This window comes from Mastomys coucha, unplaced genomic scaffold, assembly GCF_008632895.1.
Source record: "Mastomys coucha isolate ucsf_1 unplaced genomic scaffold, UCSF_Mcou_1 pScaffold23, whole genome shotgun sequence".
NCBI lineage: Eukaryota > Metazoa > Chordata > Mammalia > Rodentia > Muridae > Mastomys > Mastomys coucha.
The window spans coordinates 32,124,293-32,143,942 of record NW_022196906.1 but is presented as its reverse complement, the minus strand read 5'-3'; the positions used below and the strand labels follow the sequence as shown (position 1 = coordinate 32,143,942).

General features: G+C 36.3%; 2 protein-coding genes and 1 pseudogene across 2 annotated transcripts; 1 reads left to right on the top strand and 2 right to left on the bottom strand.

The window, feature by feature from the left end:
- Positions 1 to 1,642: 1,642 nt before the first annotated feature.
- Positions 1,643 to 2,581, bottom strand: LOC116072377 (olfactory receptor 145-like). Its single transcript, XM_031343806.1, has one exon. It carries the CDS (start codon positions 2,570 to 2,572, stop codon positions 1,643 to 1,645), a length of 930 nt encoding a protein of 309 aa, XP_031199666.1. The 5' UTR covers positions 2,573 to 2,581.
- A 5,580-nt stretch (positions 2,582 to 8,161) lies between these two features.
- On the bottom strand, positions 8,162 to 9,106 carry LOC116072345 (olfactory receptor 145-like). Its single transcript, XM_031343758.1, has one exon. The coding sequence runs from the start codon at positions 9,104 to 9,106 to the stop codon at positions 8,162 to 8,164; it is 945 nt and encodes a 314-aa protein (XP_031199618.1).
- A 9,372-nt stretch (positions 9,107 to 18,478) lies between these two features.
- LOC116073119 lies at positions 18,479 to 19,408 on the top strand (annotated as a pseudogene).
- Positions 19,409 to 19,650: the final 242 nt, after the last annotated feature.

The following is a 19,650-nucleotide window of genomic DNA, read 5'->3' as shown; positions in this document are numbered from 1 at the left end:
GTCTTGAGCACATGTCTATGTGCATGTACACCTTTAGCAAACAGCAGGTCTCCTGGTTGTCTTGAGCAAGCAAGATTTGTGTACAGAAGCAGAGGCAGTGGTTTACATTTTGACCATTATTGTGATAAACAACTTTCCTTAAAATGGTACAAGAATGGTCTTTAACGTTAAGTTTCCATTTGTTCTAGAGTATTTCAGGATAGAAGCAATTTTGTTTCATAGATCTCTTAAATACAGTAAGTTAAATTTAAAACATACTGCTAGCCAACACATAGTAAACTTGCTTAGTCATATTATCTCCAATCAAGACATAGTAAGTCCATATATTCATATACTTGCCCTCAAGTCCATGAGGAAAAAAATCTACTATAGGTTTCCTTATCTTGGATGATCTAAATTACTTTTTCACAGCACTAGAATCACAACAGAATCACCTCCTCTTGACCAAATTGCTTTATGACTATGAGAAAAGAACAAAGTGAAAAGGACATTTCCCTCCTTTAGTCTTTTGAGAAACTAAAACCTCTAATATGAAATTTTTTATACATCATCCCAGAGATTTACTAAGTGATCAAATGAGACAGTTTCTAAGACTACTGAAGTCAATATTTAGTGGTACAGCCACTAAATGTACCCATTCGAAGTGGTGCTTAAGATGTAGCCCTGTGGTAGGACACTTGCGGACCATGAAAGAGAATTGGAATATAATGCCCTCAAACATGCTCTACAAAATAATAAAATAATAAAGGAAATATGCTGGATTTTTCCATATTGACTAGTATTTTATATGTAAATCCTCATAATTTAAAAGGCTGTACAAAACTGTAATTTTACATGGAAACTCAAATGTGTTTTTTGTTTTGTTTTGTTTTATTTTGTTTTCAATATTGAAAAAGATACTTATACTTCCAGAAAATTACAGATAAATTATTCTCTCTACCCTAATAGGGTGATAGGCAATCATGCTTCACTTTCTTTATACCCAAAATTTCCATGATAATTAAACTTACAGTGGTGTTTAATAATTTTGATTCTAAACTACTCTCACCTAAATGCTTTAAAATATTTATGTTTAGTTTCTTTCATTTAAAAAACAAAAAAACAAAACAAAACAAAAACTGTGAGTCTATTCCAGTCCTCAGGAATGTAAAGAACTGAAAGCTTTACTTGGTAAAGTGACATCACCATTAAGGGTAAGAAATGAATGTGAACATTCAGATCTCCACAACAAGACAAGTGGGTGGATTTCCTTTCCAGTTCTGAGGAGACATATAGGGGATTGAGCACTCTCCACCCTGAAGAAATAGAAGATAGAGAACTGGCTATCCTCTTAGAATAAGGAAAACTGAAGACCCACCCTTTCAGAGGGGTTTCTGCTTTTCATTATTGGCCAAAGAGGGGAGTGATTTTTCAGTGATTTATTTAAGTGTTATCCATCTCCAGAATGTGTGAAGATAACCATTATTGCAGGAATTCTCAATAAAATTTATATTACTTAAACTGAAATAAAAACTGTGGGACAAGTCCAGAGCCTCGGGAATGTCAACAAATATTCTGACAAAGAGCTATTTCTCCAGTATGCTCCCTAGTTGTAAATGTTACATGTCTTAAGATTTATGTTCATAAAAAACACAGATTCTACTTAGGTAAAGATGCTTTTCTTCAAAGTTTTTCTCAGTGCAATGTGGACATCCTTATTCCTTATACTATATATGAAAGGATTCAACATTGGTCCCACAATAGTATAAAAAATGGTTGATAATTTATCTTCATCCACAGATGCACTAGAAGGCTTAAGATACATGAAGGCTGCAGCTCCAAAGAAAAGAGAAACAGCTATTACATGGGAGCCACACGTACTGAAGGCTTTTGACCTACCTTCTGCAGAATGGATGTTGAGGATGTTGGAAAGGATCAAGGTGTAAGAAATAAAGATAGTCAAGGTGGGAACTATCACATTGACACCCACAACAATGAAAACCACCAGCTCATTGATGGAGGTGCTTGTGCAGGAAAGTCTCAGGAGAGGGGGTATGTCACACATGTAGTGATTGATGATGTTGTCATCACAGAAGGTGAGTCTCAGCATGCAAACTATGTGGGCTATGGCACCCACGAGCCCCATCACACACACACCCACAGTCATCAAGAGGCAGACCTGATGGGACATGGTGACCTGGTAAAGCAGGGGCTTACAGATTGCAGCATATCTGTCATAGGCCATTGCTGTCAAAATGTAACATTCATCAATAACAAAGAAGCAGAAGAAAAAGAGCTGAGTCATACACTCAGCATGAGAAATGATGTTCTGCTTCACAAAACCCACCAGCATTCTGGGGGTTATGACGGAGGAATAGCAGAGATCTGTTAAGGAAAGGTTGAAGAGGAAGTAGTACATGGGAGTGTGCAGGTGAGGATTCAACACAATCAGAACAATCAAGCCCAGGTTTCCCACCATGGAGACCACATAGATTCCCAAAAAGAGAAAGAAGAGAGGCAGCTGGAGCTGTGGCTGCTGTGTCAAGCCCAGCAGGATAAATTCTTTCACTGAAGAGGCATTTCCTATAGTCATTCTTCCTTAGGTTATATCTGTAAGAATGATAAAAAAAAAGTAGTATTAAAATGAAAGCTCAACCACCTTCAATCTACCACACTAAAGTGAGTCTAAAGGAAGATAAATTCAAGCTCACATTTTTCTATGTGTTTTCTCCCTACATTTTATGGGAGTTAAGGCACAGAAATAACTATAAATTTATTGAAGGCATATCTTTGGAAATAATATTCAGGGAACCAATAACCATTATTATTTTTGTAGGATCTTGGTTTTACTTCTACTTTGACAACCCACTTGCTACTTCAGGCTCAGTGGTAATCTCAAAACAAAAGAGAAAAAGAAAATCAAAGGCTCACTGGGTTGCTCAGAGGTAAAGGAAAAAATCATGCATCCAGTTCAATACTTACCTTTGTACATGAGGACCTCACAAGTGACATTATTGATGCTTCTATCCTCTCAGAAAAGGACACATTTAAATGACATGGGTGAGCTATAAAGGTGTATAGCTCAGAAAAAAATTATTTTCTGTTATTAGGTTCAGCTTTTTGATGGTGAGGGAAATTAATTTTGGACTGGGACTCCAAAGTCATCATTTCTTCAGGTTCTGAGAATCCATATTTCTAGATCATGATTTCTGGTGGTGGCTTTTTCTACAACGCCTGCTCTATCACAGAAGTTGGTAATAGCTCCTACTGATGTCACAAGAGCCTCATGGTAATGACCCAAGGGGGTTTTATGAGTTTGTAACCTTAAAGGCCTGAGTAAAAATTGAAAATGTTATGTTTCCCAGTTATTTTCCCCAGAGATCAAGCTTTGTAGCTATAGTACTTACAAGTAGTCAATAGTAAAAATATTGTTTTATTGGAGGTATACAGTATTGTTTTGCTTTGTTGTTACTGTTTGAAAATTTTATACACATATACAATATGTTTTGATGAAATTGAAATTCACCCCTGATTCTGTCCCCTACAATTCTTTCTGCATTGTCTTGCCACTATTCCATCACAACTTCATCGGTTCTTTTTGTTTACTTTTATTTGCTCACTGAATCCACTCAGCACTATCAATATGTACATAAGTGTAGGGCCAATTACTGAGTGTAGATAGTCTCTGAAGGGGTACATCCTAGAAGAACAGCTACTATGTCTATTTTTGATTTAGTTGTTTGCTGGGCTTACTGGTGGGTTGGGTGATTGGTTGGTTGGTTGGTTAGATGGAAAGATGCATTTGAAAACTGTCTCCTTATATAGCTCATGCTGACTTGGAACTCACTATGTGGTTCAGGATGACCTTGAACTTGTCATTTTCATGCCTTAGATGCCTATGTGCAGGTTGAAAATTATATTTTCACCACTGTATTTCTTGCTTAATTATATCATAAAAATTCATTAAATTCTGCAACTGATTGGATGGCTTGAACAAGTGGAGATGATTTTCTTGCAGCTCTGGAGGCTAAAAGTCTACCACCAAGTGGGGGTTCTGGTTCTTCTTAGACTTATCTGTTTGGTTGGATGCCTGTGCTTTTGCTGTGTTCTCACCTGGTTCTTCCTATGTGTATGTTCATTCCAGATCTATATTTGTCCCCATTTTTTTATGAAAACACTAGTCCTATTGGTTTATAGCCCATCTTAACATTGCAAATTTATTTATGTAGGTCTTAAATAATTAGCTTCTTTAAGAGTCTAGTACTGTGACTGTCAATCCACTGTCCTGGGGAATGGGACACCAACAAAAACTCCTGAAGGAACACACCTGCATTATAACCACCATTTTGCATGAAAGTGAAGACAGTGTGAAACTGTACTAAGACAGAAATAACATGATTAGTAAGACTTGATGTTATTTTTCATATCATAAAGAGACAAAAGAAGCTGTCAACCTATTATATGAAATTATATACTGCTTATAATTTTATTAAAAGGAAAAAGTCATATGTATATATGCAATCCTATTTTATAGATGGCTAAACAATTTATCCTGTCATCAGAAAAAAAGACTTTAAATGTATATATACTAGCTTGTGTGTGAGTTTCAGACATAATGACCAAGCTTGTATGACTTCTGGTTGCCTTGATTTCTTGGGTATTATTGCTTTGCATTAAATGAGCAAATAATTAAATATGTAAGAATGTTACTATTTCTTCACTAAAATCTGTTCAAAATGAACTCATGAGTATTGGTGCTTGTCTCACATGAAAATATACTACACCCAATCCCAATAGTACAAAAAAGTATATTTCCTTAACTATTTTTTAATATTGTTTTATTTTTCATATGCTAATTCATATGTCTTATATGTGACAAATTATAATTGCATTCTATATTAGACTTCAAATTTATCTTACAACTTTAACAATATATATGGATCTTAAATGAATATATATAGATCTTAAATGGCCCTGAGTTAACTCCAAGCATGCATTAACACAAATTCTTCCCTAAATCAATTGCAGTAACTCTAGCACCAATAACTATAGTCATATGCTTACACAAATACTAGTAATTGTAGCTATGTGGAACTTCCAGCAGGCCATCATCAACACAGAAGTTGTAAAGCATGAAGTGGTGGTACATGCATATAATCTCAGTGCTCAAGAGACAAAGTCAAGAGGATCATAATTTTATATCCCTCCCTGGGCTGCACAATAGAATCTTTTTCAAGGCAAAGCAAGACATAAGCAGTGAAAGGCTATTGAGTATCAAGGAAATATTGATCAAGAGAAGCTTTGTGAAAAATAGCATACTTATTTATCTGTATTATGACAGTATATAATATTTTAAATGCATATCATTTATCTAATATGTACCAAAGTATTTATTTAATGTACCACAACTGTTTTATTATTAGCTGTCCTGAATATAAGACTGAGAGGTCAAGAGTCAAAACCTGCAGAATCCAGACTTGAACCTAGACCCATTCCACTGGTGATTCAATTTAACACAACTAAATGAGGATATGAAGACATGGGATCAAGGGACTCCCAATACCTACTGCTATTTCAGTTGACATTAAGTAAACATTGACCCACTTTCTATTATGTTTATCACTAGACAGGAAGACAAGAAGCATTATTCCATCAACTGAACATGAAGACTTTTTCTTTAAGACTTATTATTTTATCAATTGTAGTACAAATTGTTCATGGAACCTAGATTAGTTATAAATGAGCATAAATCAAGCTTCAGAATAAAGGAGAAGGGAAAAAAGGCTTTCTGTTGTTTATTTGATATTGCCAAGATTTTATTGTGCTTATTTACACCTATTATTTCCCACTACAATGCCTCAGTTCAACCCCATATTAGTTATTCTTCACAGTCATATGCACATCTTTTGGTTTAGCCTTCTCCCATACTATTCATCTATTTCTCAAAATCAATCCTTTTCGTCATCAAGATCATTTCAGCCTCTAAAACTTGTCCTAGATGTTCTGCAGGCAGGGCTGTATTTAGTCAAGTCACCTGCCACCTTCTCAGAAAGAGCCCCTCCAAGAGCCTGTCTTATGTTTTTGTGTTTTGAGATAGCACAAAAACATAAAAGTTATTCTCCGTAAAGTTATATTCTTCCAAGACTTTTCTTTCACTCTTTCCATACAAATTCACAGACATAAACATTAATTTTTTTACAACCTTACTAGTCTGTACCCTTCTGAGATCATAAGTTTCATCAGCCTTTTTCTAAACTACATTTTCAATGTTTGATCAAAATCTAGATATCTTGATGTTTAAAATAAGGAAGGTCTTCAGTTTATATTTGCTTTTTAATAAAATCCCTCACTGCATATAGAAACTCTATGACATAATGAAAAGAAAACCATAAAAGAGAAAGTACAGAGTGCTAATAAATGGTGGTAATATAATTTATTAGTGGAAAAGACAAGATATCTTTAACAATAATTAGTAAGCTTCCTTTGTCAAATTCTTTGGAATGAAGCCATAGAAGGTCCTTATATTCACATGCCAATCCTCACATTCATAAAGGAAAAAACTAATATAGGTTCCCGGTGTCCTGAATGATGTAAACTGTTGCTCACCGCCTCATCAGCTTCTCTTTACCAAACTTATCTGACTATAGAGAAAAGACAAATGGATAGGGCATTTTCCCTCCATCCTTCATCTTTTAGAGAAACAAATGACTCCAACAAAATGAAACCAACAAATATTATCAGAGGGTTATTGACTGAATAAATCGGATTATTTGTCTCTTAAGACTACTGAAATCAGTATCTTTGTGGCATTGCAACATAAAATCTCTAGATGTATTCTATTCAAAGATACTATCACTATGCTTATGATGTAGCTCAATGAAAGAATCTTAGCATTAAAAAAATCCTAAATATGAATAAACTACACACACACACACACACACACACACACACACACACACCAACAAAGATATATAAAAAGGCACATTTTTAAAAATATCATAATTTTATCATTTCAGAGTATAATATCACTGGGTGTTTTCTATTTAAATTCTTGTGATTTCTAGACTACAGTGTACTGTACTGGTAGATTGCTGCAAAAATTTATTTGTTAAATTTTCAATACTGAAAACAGATAACATAAGATTTTAGAAAATTACAGAATAACCTGCTTTCTTTTCGCTTAAAGGATAGTGGGTCAATCACTGTCTTCACTTTGGAATATTTCTTCTTTTACTTTGTACCTGACCTTATTTCAGTTGATGTAGTTTTGACTAAAATAATAAGATGAAGGTGATGTCAGAATGGACATTAGTAACTGTTGGCACTCAGAAGCTACATTTCAATTCTCAGTCCTAAAACTCCTACAGAACAAAATATCAATACTTACTATTTTGCTATCAAAATTACTGACATCCCCAATGCATTTAAGTAGCAATAGGTACAAATAACTCTCATCACTATTAGGGTTGAAAATCATTTAAAAATTATCACCAGAATAAAAATGAAAGAAATGAATTGCATAAATATTTATGAAATAACAGGGGCTAGAAAAATTCAAATATTATTAAATCTAGACCTTGCTCATGGAACTTGGTGAGAAACTACATGAATATGCTCAATATATTGAGTAATTATTGATATCCTCATGCTATAAAACAAAAAAACATGGAAACATAAATAATTTCAGTAAAACTCTCATAACATTCTAATTATTTTTGTCAATATTTCCCAAGAATGTTGTATATTACTTGTATTTGTTTTCCTTTTTTGTAAAGAACTGAGACAGGTATAATTAACTACATAAACATTGAATTGCCAATTACATATCACAATAAACCAACATCTTTTGTGTGATTTATCTTATGGAGATTTTAGCAAACATATAATTTACACCAAATGGGCCACCAATGATAGATCAGAGAAATGATTCTAAGTCTAGCCTTGTGAATCAATGGACTTACTGAACTGATTTCTGAAGCATTGGTAAAATTTTTACCATAATTTACTGAATTTTATACAACATTAAATTATTTTGATTCCATAATATTCTTACCATATTTACTGGATTTGGAGTTATTTTACTTGTTTTTGCCATTGAAGATTTCAAAACTGTGGTTCAGTTCAAAATAAATAAATCTGAAATACCATAAGGATTTCCTCTCATAGCAAAGACAAATTCTTCTTAAGTAAACATGTTTTTCTTCAAGGTTTTTCTCAGTGCAATGTGAACATCCTTATTCCTTAAACTGTAGATGAAAGGATTCAACATTGGGCCCACAATAGTATAAAATATGGTAGATATTTTATCATCATCCACAGATGCACTAGAAGGCTTAAGATACATGAAGGCTGAAGCTCCATAGAAAAGAGAAACAGCCATTATATGGGAGCCACACGTACTGAAGGCTTTTGACCTGCCCTCTGCAGAACGAATGCTGAGGATGTTTGAAAGAATCAAAGTGTAAGAAATAAAAACAGTCAGGCTGGGTATTATTACATTGACACCCACAACAGTAAAAACCACCAGTTCATTGATGGAAGTGCTTGTGCATGAGAGCTTCTGTAGAGGAGGTATATCGCACATGTAGTGATTGATGATGTTGCCATCACAGAAGGTCAGGCTTAGCATGCTACCAGTATGGGCCATGGCACCCACAAGCCCCATTACATACACTCCCACCATCATCAAATGGCAGACCTGATAGGACATGGTGATCTGGTAAAGCAGGGGCTTACAGATGGCAGCATATCTATCATATGCCATTGCTGTTAAAATGTAGCATTCATCAATAACAAAGAAGCAGAAGAAAAAGAGCTGAGTCATACATTCAGCATGAGAGATGATATTCTCCTTCACAAAACCTACCAGCATTTTGGGGGTTATGACAGTGGAGTAGCAGAAATCAATAAAGGAAAGATTGAAGAGAAAGTAGTACATGGGAGTGTGCAGGTGAGGATTCAAAACAATCAGAACAATCAAGCCCAGGTTCCCCACCATGGAGATAACATAGATTCCCAAGAAGAGGAAGAAGAGTGGCAGCTGGAGCTGTGGCTGCTGTGTTAAGCCCAACAGGATAAACTCCTTCACAGAAGATTCATTGTTGAAGACCATTCTTCCCAAGGTCATGTCTAAATGAGAACAGTAAAAATAGTAACATTAGAATAAAATCCTAGCCCTCTTCCACCAATTTCCTTAAAATAAACCTAAGAAACAGCATGGAAGGATAAAAGTAATCCCACCTTCTCATTATCAGTTTTCAATATCTAAGAGGCTCATATTGTATAAAACAAAACAAATATATGACAAGCCATTTATTTGGGAATATTTTTAGGGCACCAATGATCATTCTTGCTTCTGTAGCATCTCTGTTTTGCTTCTACTTTGACAATTACCTCCCAAGAGAAAATCTCAAAGAAGGGAAAAGGCCCATCAGAGACTCAGAGGCTCACTCAGATGTACTTTAAGGGGAACGAAAAAACAAATAAGCAAGTGTGCCTTCAATACTTACCTTTGTACATGGGACCCTCAAAAGTGAATTTACTACACTTTCTTCTCTATTCTTATACTGGCAAATACTCATGTCATTGGAGAACTGCAAAGGTGTATAGCTCAGAACAAAAAAGAAACACAAATCATTTCAATGTTGTTACTATATTTGTCTTTCTGGTGATGAGGAAAATTAATTTTGGACTGATATTAGACCTCTCATTCCTCCAGTTTAAAAATGCCATGATTCTATATTGTTTTTGTGGTAACTTTTCCAAGAATGTCTTCTCTAGTCCAGAGGTTGGTAAATATCATCTACTGATATCTCAAGAGCCGGCTGATTGAGACCCAAGAGAGTTTTATGAGTTTGTATTCTTAGGGACCTTATTAAAAATTGGAAGGCTTCTTCTTCCCAGTTTTTTTTTCCCCAGGGATCAGACTTTGTTGCTATGGTTCTTACTGATTAGTTCAATAGTGATGACCTTGCTATATTAGAGTTTATAAAATTTTGTTTGTGTTTTCTTATTTGAGTTTTCTAAATATATATAATGTGTTTTGATTCATTTACCCAATTGCTTCTCCTACAATCCCTCCCCAGCCTCCTTTCACTATCCCTTCAGCTTTTCTTTTTTCTCATTTTTTTAATCCACTGAGTCTATTCAGAACTGCCACTATGTATATAAGTGTAGTAGTACCTGTGGAAGTTTTAGTACCCTCTCAGGGGCCATCCAAGTTTTTTGAAATCAACTCTATTTCTCCCAGTAACCATCAATTGTTAATAGTTTCTCAGCTAGAGGTGGAACTTTATGACTATATCCTCTTTCAATGCCTGTGATTTTCTTGACTTTCCACAGGTTTTATATATACTATGGAGACAACTCTGGGTTCATTTGATCATTGAACCTGTTGAGTGCAGAAAATATTGTTTTGTGTATTTATCTATCATCTAGGTCTCTTACGATCTTTCCATTCCTATTTCCCTTATGATCCCTGTAACTTGGGTGAGGGGATGAAGATCCTATTTAGGATTGAACACTCTCAGATTCTTAATCACTACCTAGTTCCCAGTTATGGATGTTTGTGTTAATTACTATGTCCTGTCAAAAGAAACATCTCTGATGAAGGAAAGAGATGTACTAATCTAGAGGTATAATGAATGATGAAAATTTAAGAGCTTAGTCAGTTTAATACTATATCCACAGCTGAAAAACAGTCTTAAGAACTTCTCCAGAGGCTATAGCCTATCTAGGCTCAAGTAGTTGGCTACAAGAACCATGTTAATTTCTGCCTAAGGAGCAAGCCTGAAATACAAACAGAAAGTGGTTGTTTACTCTAACGACACTTGTACCAGTATTGCATAAGAGGGTGTTTCCTGACAGCTCAGCCATTATTGTAGCTTTCAAAATTCACAGCTATGTATAATTGATTATTACTATTCACCCATGATAACTTGCCTAGACATTAGGCACTATAGAAGCTAGACAATAGGAATAAAGCTTCTAGACAGATACAAGATTTATTTCTCCACTTTATGACTTGAAAATATGATATCTTCACAAATAATATCTTATCAAGTTATGGGCATAATCAAGAACAATGGTAATAGTCTGAAATATTGGGGGAAGGGGGCTATGGAACACAACTAGCAAACAACCCAAAAAAGACAGCCCAAAAGCTCTGCCTTTCATTTTTATTAATAGTGTCTGGTATCTAGGAGAAACACTATCTTGCGGTTACAGAGTAATTTAACCTAAACCCTTTTCATGCATGAGTATATTTTGGAAAGATTGTAAGTAGTGTACTTACTCATAATTTCTCAAATATCCTTAAAGTTAGTTATCCCTCCTCAAACTCCAATCTTCTTTTTTTCTGTATGAGAAGTGCTTCAAGTCTCTGAAGAAAAAAAAAAGTGAAGAAGACCTCAGAAGATGGAAAGATCTCCCATGCTCATGGATTGCCAGGATTAACATAGTAAAAATGACCATCTTACAGAATGCAATTTATACATTCAATACATTCCTCATCGAAATTCCAACTCAATTCTTCACAAAAATAGAAAGAGCAATTCTTCACTTCATCTGGAAGAACAAAAAACTCAGGATAGTGAAAACAGTTCTCAACAATAGAAGAATTTCAGAGGGAATCACCATCCCTGACCTCAAGCTATATTACAGAACAATAGTGATAAAAAACTGTATGGCACTGGTACAGAGACAGAGAGGTAGATCAATGGAATAGAATGAAGTCCCAGAAATAAACACACCTACGGACATTTGACCTTTGACAAAGAAGCCAAAACGATCCAGTGGAAAAAAAGCGTTTTCAACAAATGGTGCTGGATCAACTGGTGGTCAGCATGTAGAAAAATACAAATTGATGCATTTTTACCTTCTTATTCAAAGCTCAAGTCCAAGTAGATCAAGGACTTCCAGATAGAACAACATACATTGAATCTAAAGAAAAGAAAGTGAGGGAGAACCTCAAACACATCTGCACAGGGGAAAATTTCCTGAACAGAACAACAATGGTTAAGGCTTTAAGATCACCAATGGATAAACGGGACCTTATAACATTGAAAAGCTTCTCTGAGGCAAAGGAAACTGCCAAAGGTACAAAATGGTAACCTACAGTTAGGAAAAACTCTTTAAAAGCCCTCCAACTGGTAAAGGGCTAATATCCAAAATATACAAGGAACTCAAGAAGTTAGACTCCAGAGAACCAAATAACCCTATATAAAAATGGGATACAGAACTAAACAACCATATTTGTCACCTTGCACTAAGCTCAAGACCAAGTGGATCAAGGACCTCAACATAAAACTAGATACACTGAATCTAATAGAAAAGTAGGAAAGAGCCTTGAACTCATTGGCATAGTGAGAAATTTCTTAAACAGAACTCCAATGGCTCATGCTCTAAGATCAAGAATTGATAAATGGGACCTCGTGAAACTGAAAAGCTTCTGTAAGGCAAAGGACATAGTCAATAAGACAAATTGGCAACCTACAGATTGGGAAAGAATCTTCACTAACCTCACATCCTATAGAGAGCTAATAGCCAAAATATATAAAGAACTAAAAAGCTAATCACCAAAAAACCAAACAACTTAATAAAAATGGGGTATAGAACTAAACTGAGATTTCACACCTGAGGAAACTCGAATGGCTGAGAAGCACCTAAAGAAATGTTCAAAGTCCTTAGTGATCAGAAAAGCATAAATGAAAATGACCCTGAGATTCCACCTTACACCAGTCACAATGGTTAAGATCAAAACCTCAGGTGACAAGTGTTGGAGAGAATGTGGACAAAGAGGAGCACTCCTCAATTGCTGGTGAGATTGCAAACAGGTACAACAGCTCTAGAAATGAATCTGGAGGTTCCTCAAAAAATTGCAAGTAGATCTACCTGAAGACAAAGCAATACCACTCTTAGGAATATACCCAAAAGATGCCCCACCTTCCCACAGGGGCAAGTGCTCCACTATGTTCATAGTGGCCTTATTTGTGATATCCAGAAGCTAGAAACAACCCAGATGTCCCATGACAAAAGAACGAATACAGAAAATGTGGTTCATTTACACAATGGAATACTACTCAGCTATTAAGAATGAGGATATCCTGAGGTTTGCAGGCAAATGGATGGAATTAGAAAATATGATCCTGAATGAGGTAACTCCAACCCAAAAGTACATGCATGGTATGTACTCACTAATAAGTGGGTGTTAGCCTAAAAGAAAAAAGAAAAAAGGGAAAAGGAAAAAGGAAAAAGAAAAAAGTACAGAATTCTCAAGATACAGTCCACGGAACTCAAAAAGGTCAAAAAGCTGAAGTGCCCAAGTGAGGATGCCTCAGTCCTACTTGGGAGGAAGAAGAAAGCAATCACAAGTGGGGAAGGAAGGAGGGACCTGGGAGGGAAAGTGAATGGGGGAGGGGTATGGGTGTGGGGGAGAGTTGAACGTGAATTGGTTTTGGGTGAAGGAAAAGGACTGAAGCCCTGAAGGCTAGCAGAAAGTACGGAAACAGGCACCCTTGGGAGATAGGATGTTGGGAGGATCCTCCAGAATGCACCAGAGACCTGGGAGGTGAGAGGTTCTCAGGACTCAAAGGGAGGGACCTTAGATGAAATGACTGACAGTAGGGAGAGGGAACTTATAGAGCACTCCTCCAGCAGGAAGACAGGGCATCAATGGAGGAAGTGGAGGCCATCCCACAGTCAAAACTCTGACCCATAACTGTTACTGTCTGAAAGAATTACAGGGATGCAAATGGGGAGAGGCCGAGGAAAAGAAGGTCCAGTAATAGACCCAAAGTGGGAGTGAGCTCAAGGGGAGGTCCGAAGGCCTGACACTATTACTGAGTCTATAGAGTGCTCACAAAAAGGGATCTAGTGTGACCACACTCCAGAAGACCGAACAAGCAGATGAAAGAGTCAGATGCAGATATTTGCACCCAACCAATGGACAGAAGCTGCTGACCTCTGTGGTTAAATTAAGGAAAAGCTGAAAGAAGCTGATGAGGAAGGTGACCCTTTAGGAAAACCAGCAGTCTCAATTAATCTGGATCCCTGAAATCTCTCAAACACTGGACCACCAAATAGGCAGAATATACCAACTGATATGAGGTCCCCAGCACATATACAACAGATGACTGCTGAGTATGTGTTCAATCAGAGATGATACACCTAACCCTCAAAGAGAGTAGAGTTTAGAGGTTAGGTGAGGTAGGGGGTGGGGACATCCACATGGAGACAAGGGGATGGGGGAGGAGGTATGGGATGTAGACTAGTTGGAGGGTGGACAGGGTAGGGTAGGGTAGTAAAATCTAGAGTGTAAAAAATAATAATTAATTAATTAATTATAAAAAAAGAAAAAACAATACATTTTTTAAAAAAATGAATTCTCAACTGAGGAAACTAATTGTGGAAAAGCACCTAAAGAAATGTTCAACATCCTTATTCATCAGGGAAATGCAAATCAAAAAACCCCTGAGATTCTACCTCATACCAGTCAGAATGGCTAAGATCAAAACTCAGGTGTCAGCAGATACTGGGGAGGATGTGGAGAAAGAATAATACTACTCCCTTGTTGGAAGGATTGGAAGCTGGTACAACCACTTTAGAAATCAATCTGGTGGTTCTTCAGAAAATTCGAAATAGTTCTACTGAAGACTGAGCTACATCACTACTAGGCATATACCCAAAAGATGCTCCAACATATAGCAAGGACATATGCTCCACTCTGTTCATAGCAGCCCTATTTATAATAGCCAGAAGTTGGAAACATCCCAGATGTCCCTCAACAGAAGAATGGATACAGAAAATGTAGTAAATTTACACAATGGAGTACTATTCAGTTATTAAAAGTATGGCTTTATGAATTTTGCAAGCAAATGGATAGGGCTAGAAAATATCATCATGAATGAGATAACCCACACTCAAAAGGACACATATGATATGCACTCACTGATAAATGGATATTAGCCTAAACCTCAGAATACCCATGATACAACTCACATGCTTCACCCTGTGAAGCTTAACTAGAAGGAAGACTAAAGTGTGGATGCTTCAATCTTACTTAGAATGGGGAACAAAATAATTGTGGGAAGCAGGGGGAGGGAGAAATATAGGTGGAAGGGTCACGTATGGGCAGAGACAGGAGAGAAATCCAGAAAGCCAGTAGAATGAATAAATATACGTAAGGGGGTGGAGAATGGGGGAAAACACAAGAAAGTTCCGGTTGCCAGGGAAGCAAGAGATTCCTAGGTTCCAACACATGGGAGACAGAACCTGAAGAGACCACTTCCAATAGATAGGCATGGCCCACAGTTGAAGGATAGAACCACCCACCTATCTCAAATATTTTAACCCAGAATTGTTCCTATCTAAAGGAAATGCAGGGACAAACAATGGAATGGAGCAGAAACTGAAGGAAAGGCCATCCAGAGACTACCTACCTGTGGATCCATCCCACATGCACACCAAACTCCAACATTCTTGCTGATGCCAAGAAGTGCTCCAAGACAGAAGTCTAGTATGGCTGTCCTCTGAAAAGCTCCTCCAGCATCTGACTATGGCAGATGCAGACACCCACAGCCAACCATTGAACTGAGCCCGGGGACCCCAATGGAACAGTTGGGGGAAGGACTAAAGGAGCTGATGGGAACTGTAACCCCATAGGAAGAACAACAATATCAACTAATGGGAAGCCATGGCCACCCCCAAAAATGCTCCCAGGGATTAAAACACCAACCTAAGAGTATACACGGATGAGTCCATGGCTCCAGCTATATATGTAGCAGAGGCCTTTTCTGGCTTCAGTAGGAGGAGAGTCCCTTGATCCTGTGGAGGGTTGATGTCCCAGAGTAGGGGGATGCTAGAGGTGTGAGGCAGGGGAGAGTGGGTGGTGGGTGGTGGAGGAACACCTTCTTAGAGACAAACGGGAGGGAGAATGGATAGTGTTTTTCAGAGGAGAGATTGAGAGGGGAGACTTTTGAAATATAAATAAATAAAATAACCAATTTTAAAAAGTAATAAAATAAATAAATAAATATTATTAACCAATTGAAAAAAAACATCCAGTCAGTAAATGGACAAATGATATGAACTTAGTCTCAAAAGATGAGGCACAAATAGTCAATAAAATTATGAAAAAATAGTATTTTTCTCCATGAGGAAATATAAATCAAAACTACACCAAGATTCCATCTTACTGTAACCAAAGCCTTTAGCCTCAAAGAAAGAAATATATAACATAGTAACATTGGTAAGTACTTGTGCCAAAAAGGATGTTGTTACTCTCTTGTTGGAAATTTAAATTAGTGCAATTGTAATAAAAATAAACATAAGAAGACCTCTAATGATGTAAAAACTTTAATTTTCAAATGAGCTAGAAATATCTCTGCAGAGTCTGTGTTCTCCAATATCAATGTCAGGGTTTGTAAGGTAATGATTTATATTGGGACATTATTCCTAAAGCTGCTTTATGCAATCCGTCCACATGTCAATATGGATCAAGAAAATAGAGTGAGTTGGGCATGATGGTAAATGCTTCTCATTCCTGTATTTTAACGGACTATGTGGGAAGATTGTGAGTTCAAATTGAACATGCAATAAATAATGAATTTGAGACCGGCCTAAGCTTCATAGTGCGATTATGTATCAAAAATTGAAGTATGTGTAAGCCAAAAGGTTTTATTCAGTTATAAAATAAAATAAAATGTCCTTTGCAAGAAAGTAGATAAACTGAAGTTCGATATATTAAGTGAAATAAGCCACTCTCACAAGAACAAGTGTAAGATCTTTCTGTTCAGATGTAGATTATGGGAAGAGAGTACCTGAAAGAACTACTAGGAAAGCAGAAGAGGAAAATGGGGAGGGAGGTAAAGTATAGCCAAAAAGTTGAGTGTGATGAAATTAAATGATATTTATATGTGAAAATGTCACATGAAGCCTACTACTCTGAATAGGTAATATTTGTTATAAAAAAAATAGCTGAATGAAAATTTTTGTCCCTAGAATATTATTGAATACTTAATGATGTTCAAGATATTAAAATTGTATAAAAATCATCAAATAATTCTTCATTCAATAAAAATAATACACTAGAATGATAATCAGTATTAATGTCAACAGTCTAGGTACAAATTTATGAATGACTTTAGAGACTCCATTCTTCTGTACTCTGGGGACTGTTTAATCCCTAGTGAGAAGTTCACATCTATTATCATGAATTGGGGCTTAAGCACAAATCATTAGCCATAAGGGAGATGCATTTCTGGATTCGTAATGATGTTGGAAAGATTGAAAAGCCTCAAACAAATGCAGTGTGCTGGAGAACATAGTGACTCTGAGGTTTGGTATATTGCTTTCTTTCATATACTCTGTGTAAATTCATAACTACAGATTTGAGCTACTCTGGTAGTGATTCCTGAAACATCCTGTCTGCAAGGTCTTATATTAAGGAAGAGAAGATTCTTTAGCTGTATTGGCTTATCTCTAACACATCAAAAAACTAATTCTTCAAGATTAGCAGAGGTGAGTCTCAAAAAGAATCAGCACTGAATTGATTGAGAAGGGCAAAAAGTCAATTTTCTGTAGTCTCAATCTTCTGTATGCATACTATGCATTAGCAATAGGAGCTATAATATTCAAAAACACAAAATTGCAGAGGAGTTTCTATACTACTGCCTAATTTTTTTTATTTTCATCTTGGTTCATCCTCACTCTGGGAGCATTACAAGTATAGCAGTTCCAGGTGACACATCAAGAATATAGCAGCATCCAGAAAGGAGAGATTATCTCTTTCATAAAACATCGAAATGCTGATGTGTGCTACAAATACAGAAGCATTATATAAGAATATATTTTGAAAATAATACTTTCAAATGTAGTATAAACACTATAAGCAACATTGATGTGTTCACTAATCTTTCTCTCATACATCTTTGGAAGCATATTTATGACTAAGCATTAACTCTCTAATTTGGGCTACAGTGGAATAAAATATGTAAAAACAAAAAAGAATATGTGGTTGAATCTGAGGTAACAGGTATTCCCCAAAGTTATTACCAATGATTGATTCCTGAGTTTTTGAAGCAGGACATTTGGAACACAATAGATTGGTTCAGATTCCCTTCTGGGAATCAGAACAAGAGCATGGCTCTTGTATATGAATGCTTTTCTCCTGGTCATTATGATGGAACTGAGGTGTTTAATAAATAATGTAAGCAGGGATAGGAATCAGGAACTGGAAGGTTAGATAACTCAAAACTTCAGAAGATAGCCTGAAAAAGTTTCCCAGCGAGCTTTATTTGGTTATTCTTGTCTCTTTATTTTTCAGTAAAGAGGGAAGTAACTCAAGAAAATAGATGTGATATTGATTCAAAAGTTGGAGTATTATTTCAATATGTTTTGATGTCATGAAACAAAGGAGAATTTAAATTATCTAAGTCCTTTTGTCTTGAATAAAAGCTTGGAAACAGAACAGAAGCATGTCTGCTGATGAAATATTTGTCTCCCCAGATTTACAGCGATAAGCATGTTGACTAGAAATGGCTCCTTTGTGACTGAGTTTGTTCTTGCTGCCTCTCTTTTACCTGTTTCTAATGATCTACATTGTCACAGTGGTGGGAAACTTTGGCTTGATCACCCTGATTGGCCTCAGTCCTCACCTGCACACCCCCATGTACTATTTCCTCTTCAATCTCTCTTTCATTGATCTCAGCTATTCTTCTGTCTTCAGCCCCAAAATGCTGATAAATTTTGTCTCTGAGAAAAATTCTATCTCCTATGAGGGATGCATGACTCAGCTTTTTCTCTTTCTCTTTTTTGTCATCTCTGAATGCTATATGTTGACCTCAATGGCCTATGATCACTAGGTGGCCATCTGTAATCCACTGCTGTATAAGGTCACAATGTCCCCTCAAGTCTGTTCTATGCTATCATTTGCTTCTTATGGGATGGCTTTTGCTGGAACCTCTGCCCACACAGGCTGCATGCTCAGACTGACCTTCGCAATGCCAATGTCATCAATTTTTATTTGTGTGACATTCTCCCTCTCCTCCAACTTTCCTGCACCAGCACCTATGTCAATGAGGTTGTGGTTCTCATAGTTGTGGGTATTAACATCATAGTCTCCAGCTTTACCATCCTCACTTCCTATGTTTTCATCCTTGCCAACATTCTCAGCATCAAATCCAAACAAGGAAGATCAAAAGCCTTCAGCACCTGTAGCTCTCACATCATGGCGATTTCTCTGTTTTTCGAGTCAGGAACATTCATGTACTTCAATCATTCTGGACCTATGAACCAGGAAAAAATTTCTTCTGTTTTCTACACTAATGTGATTCCCATGCTCAACCCTCTGATCTACAGTTTGAGGAACAAGGATGTTAAAATAGCACTGAAGAAAGTTATGGTTAAAGTTCACAGCAGTTTCATATCCTGATTAGAAATGAAATAATACAAAAAAAAAAAAAGTTTAATGAATCTCAAGTTTTACTTCTGTTTCCATTAAGATATTTTGTTCATACCAGTGTGGCTTTAACGTGCATTGCTCTTGTTGTTACTGATATTCTTACAAATGACATGTAACACAAAAGCTGTGCTATATCATTACCATAGACTTTCAATAATTTTTTTATCTCTATTTTATGGATTTCAAGTATACATGAGTTAAAGATATATTCA

Coding starts and splice junctions, on each gene's coding strand:
- LOC116072377 (XM_031343806.1), bottom strand. CDS start 2,572: ATGACTATAGGAAATGCCTCTTCAGTGAAAGAATTTATCCTGCTGGGC.
- LOC116072345 (XM_031343758.1), bottom strand. CDS start 9,106: ATGACCTTGGGAAGAATGGTCTTCAACAATGAATCTTCTGTGAAGGAG.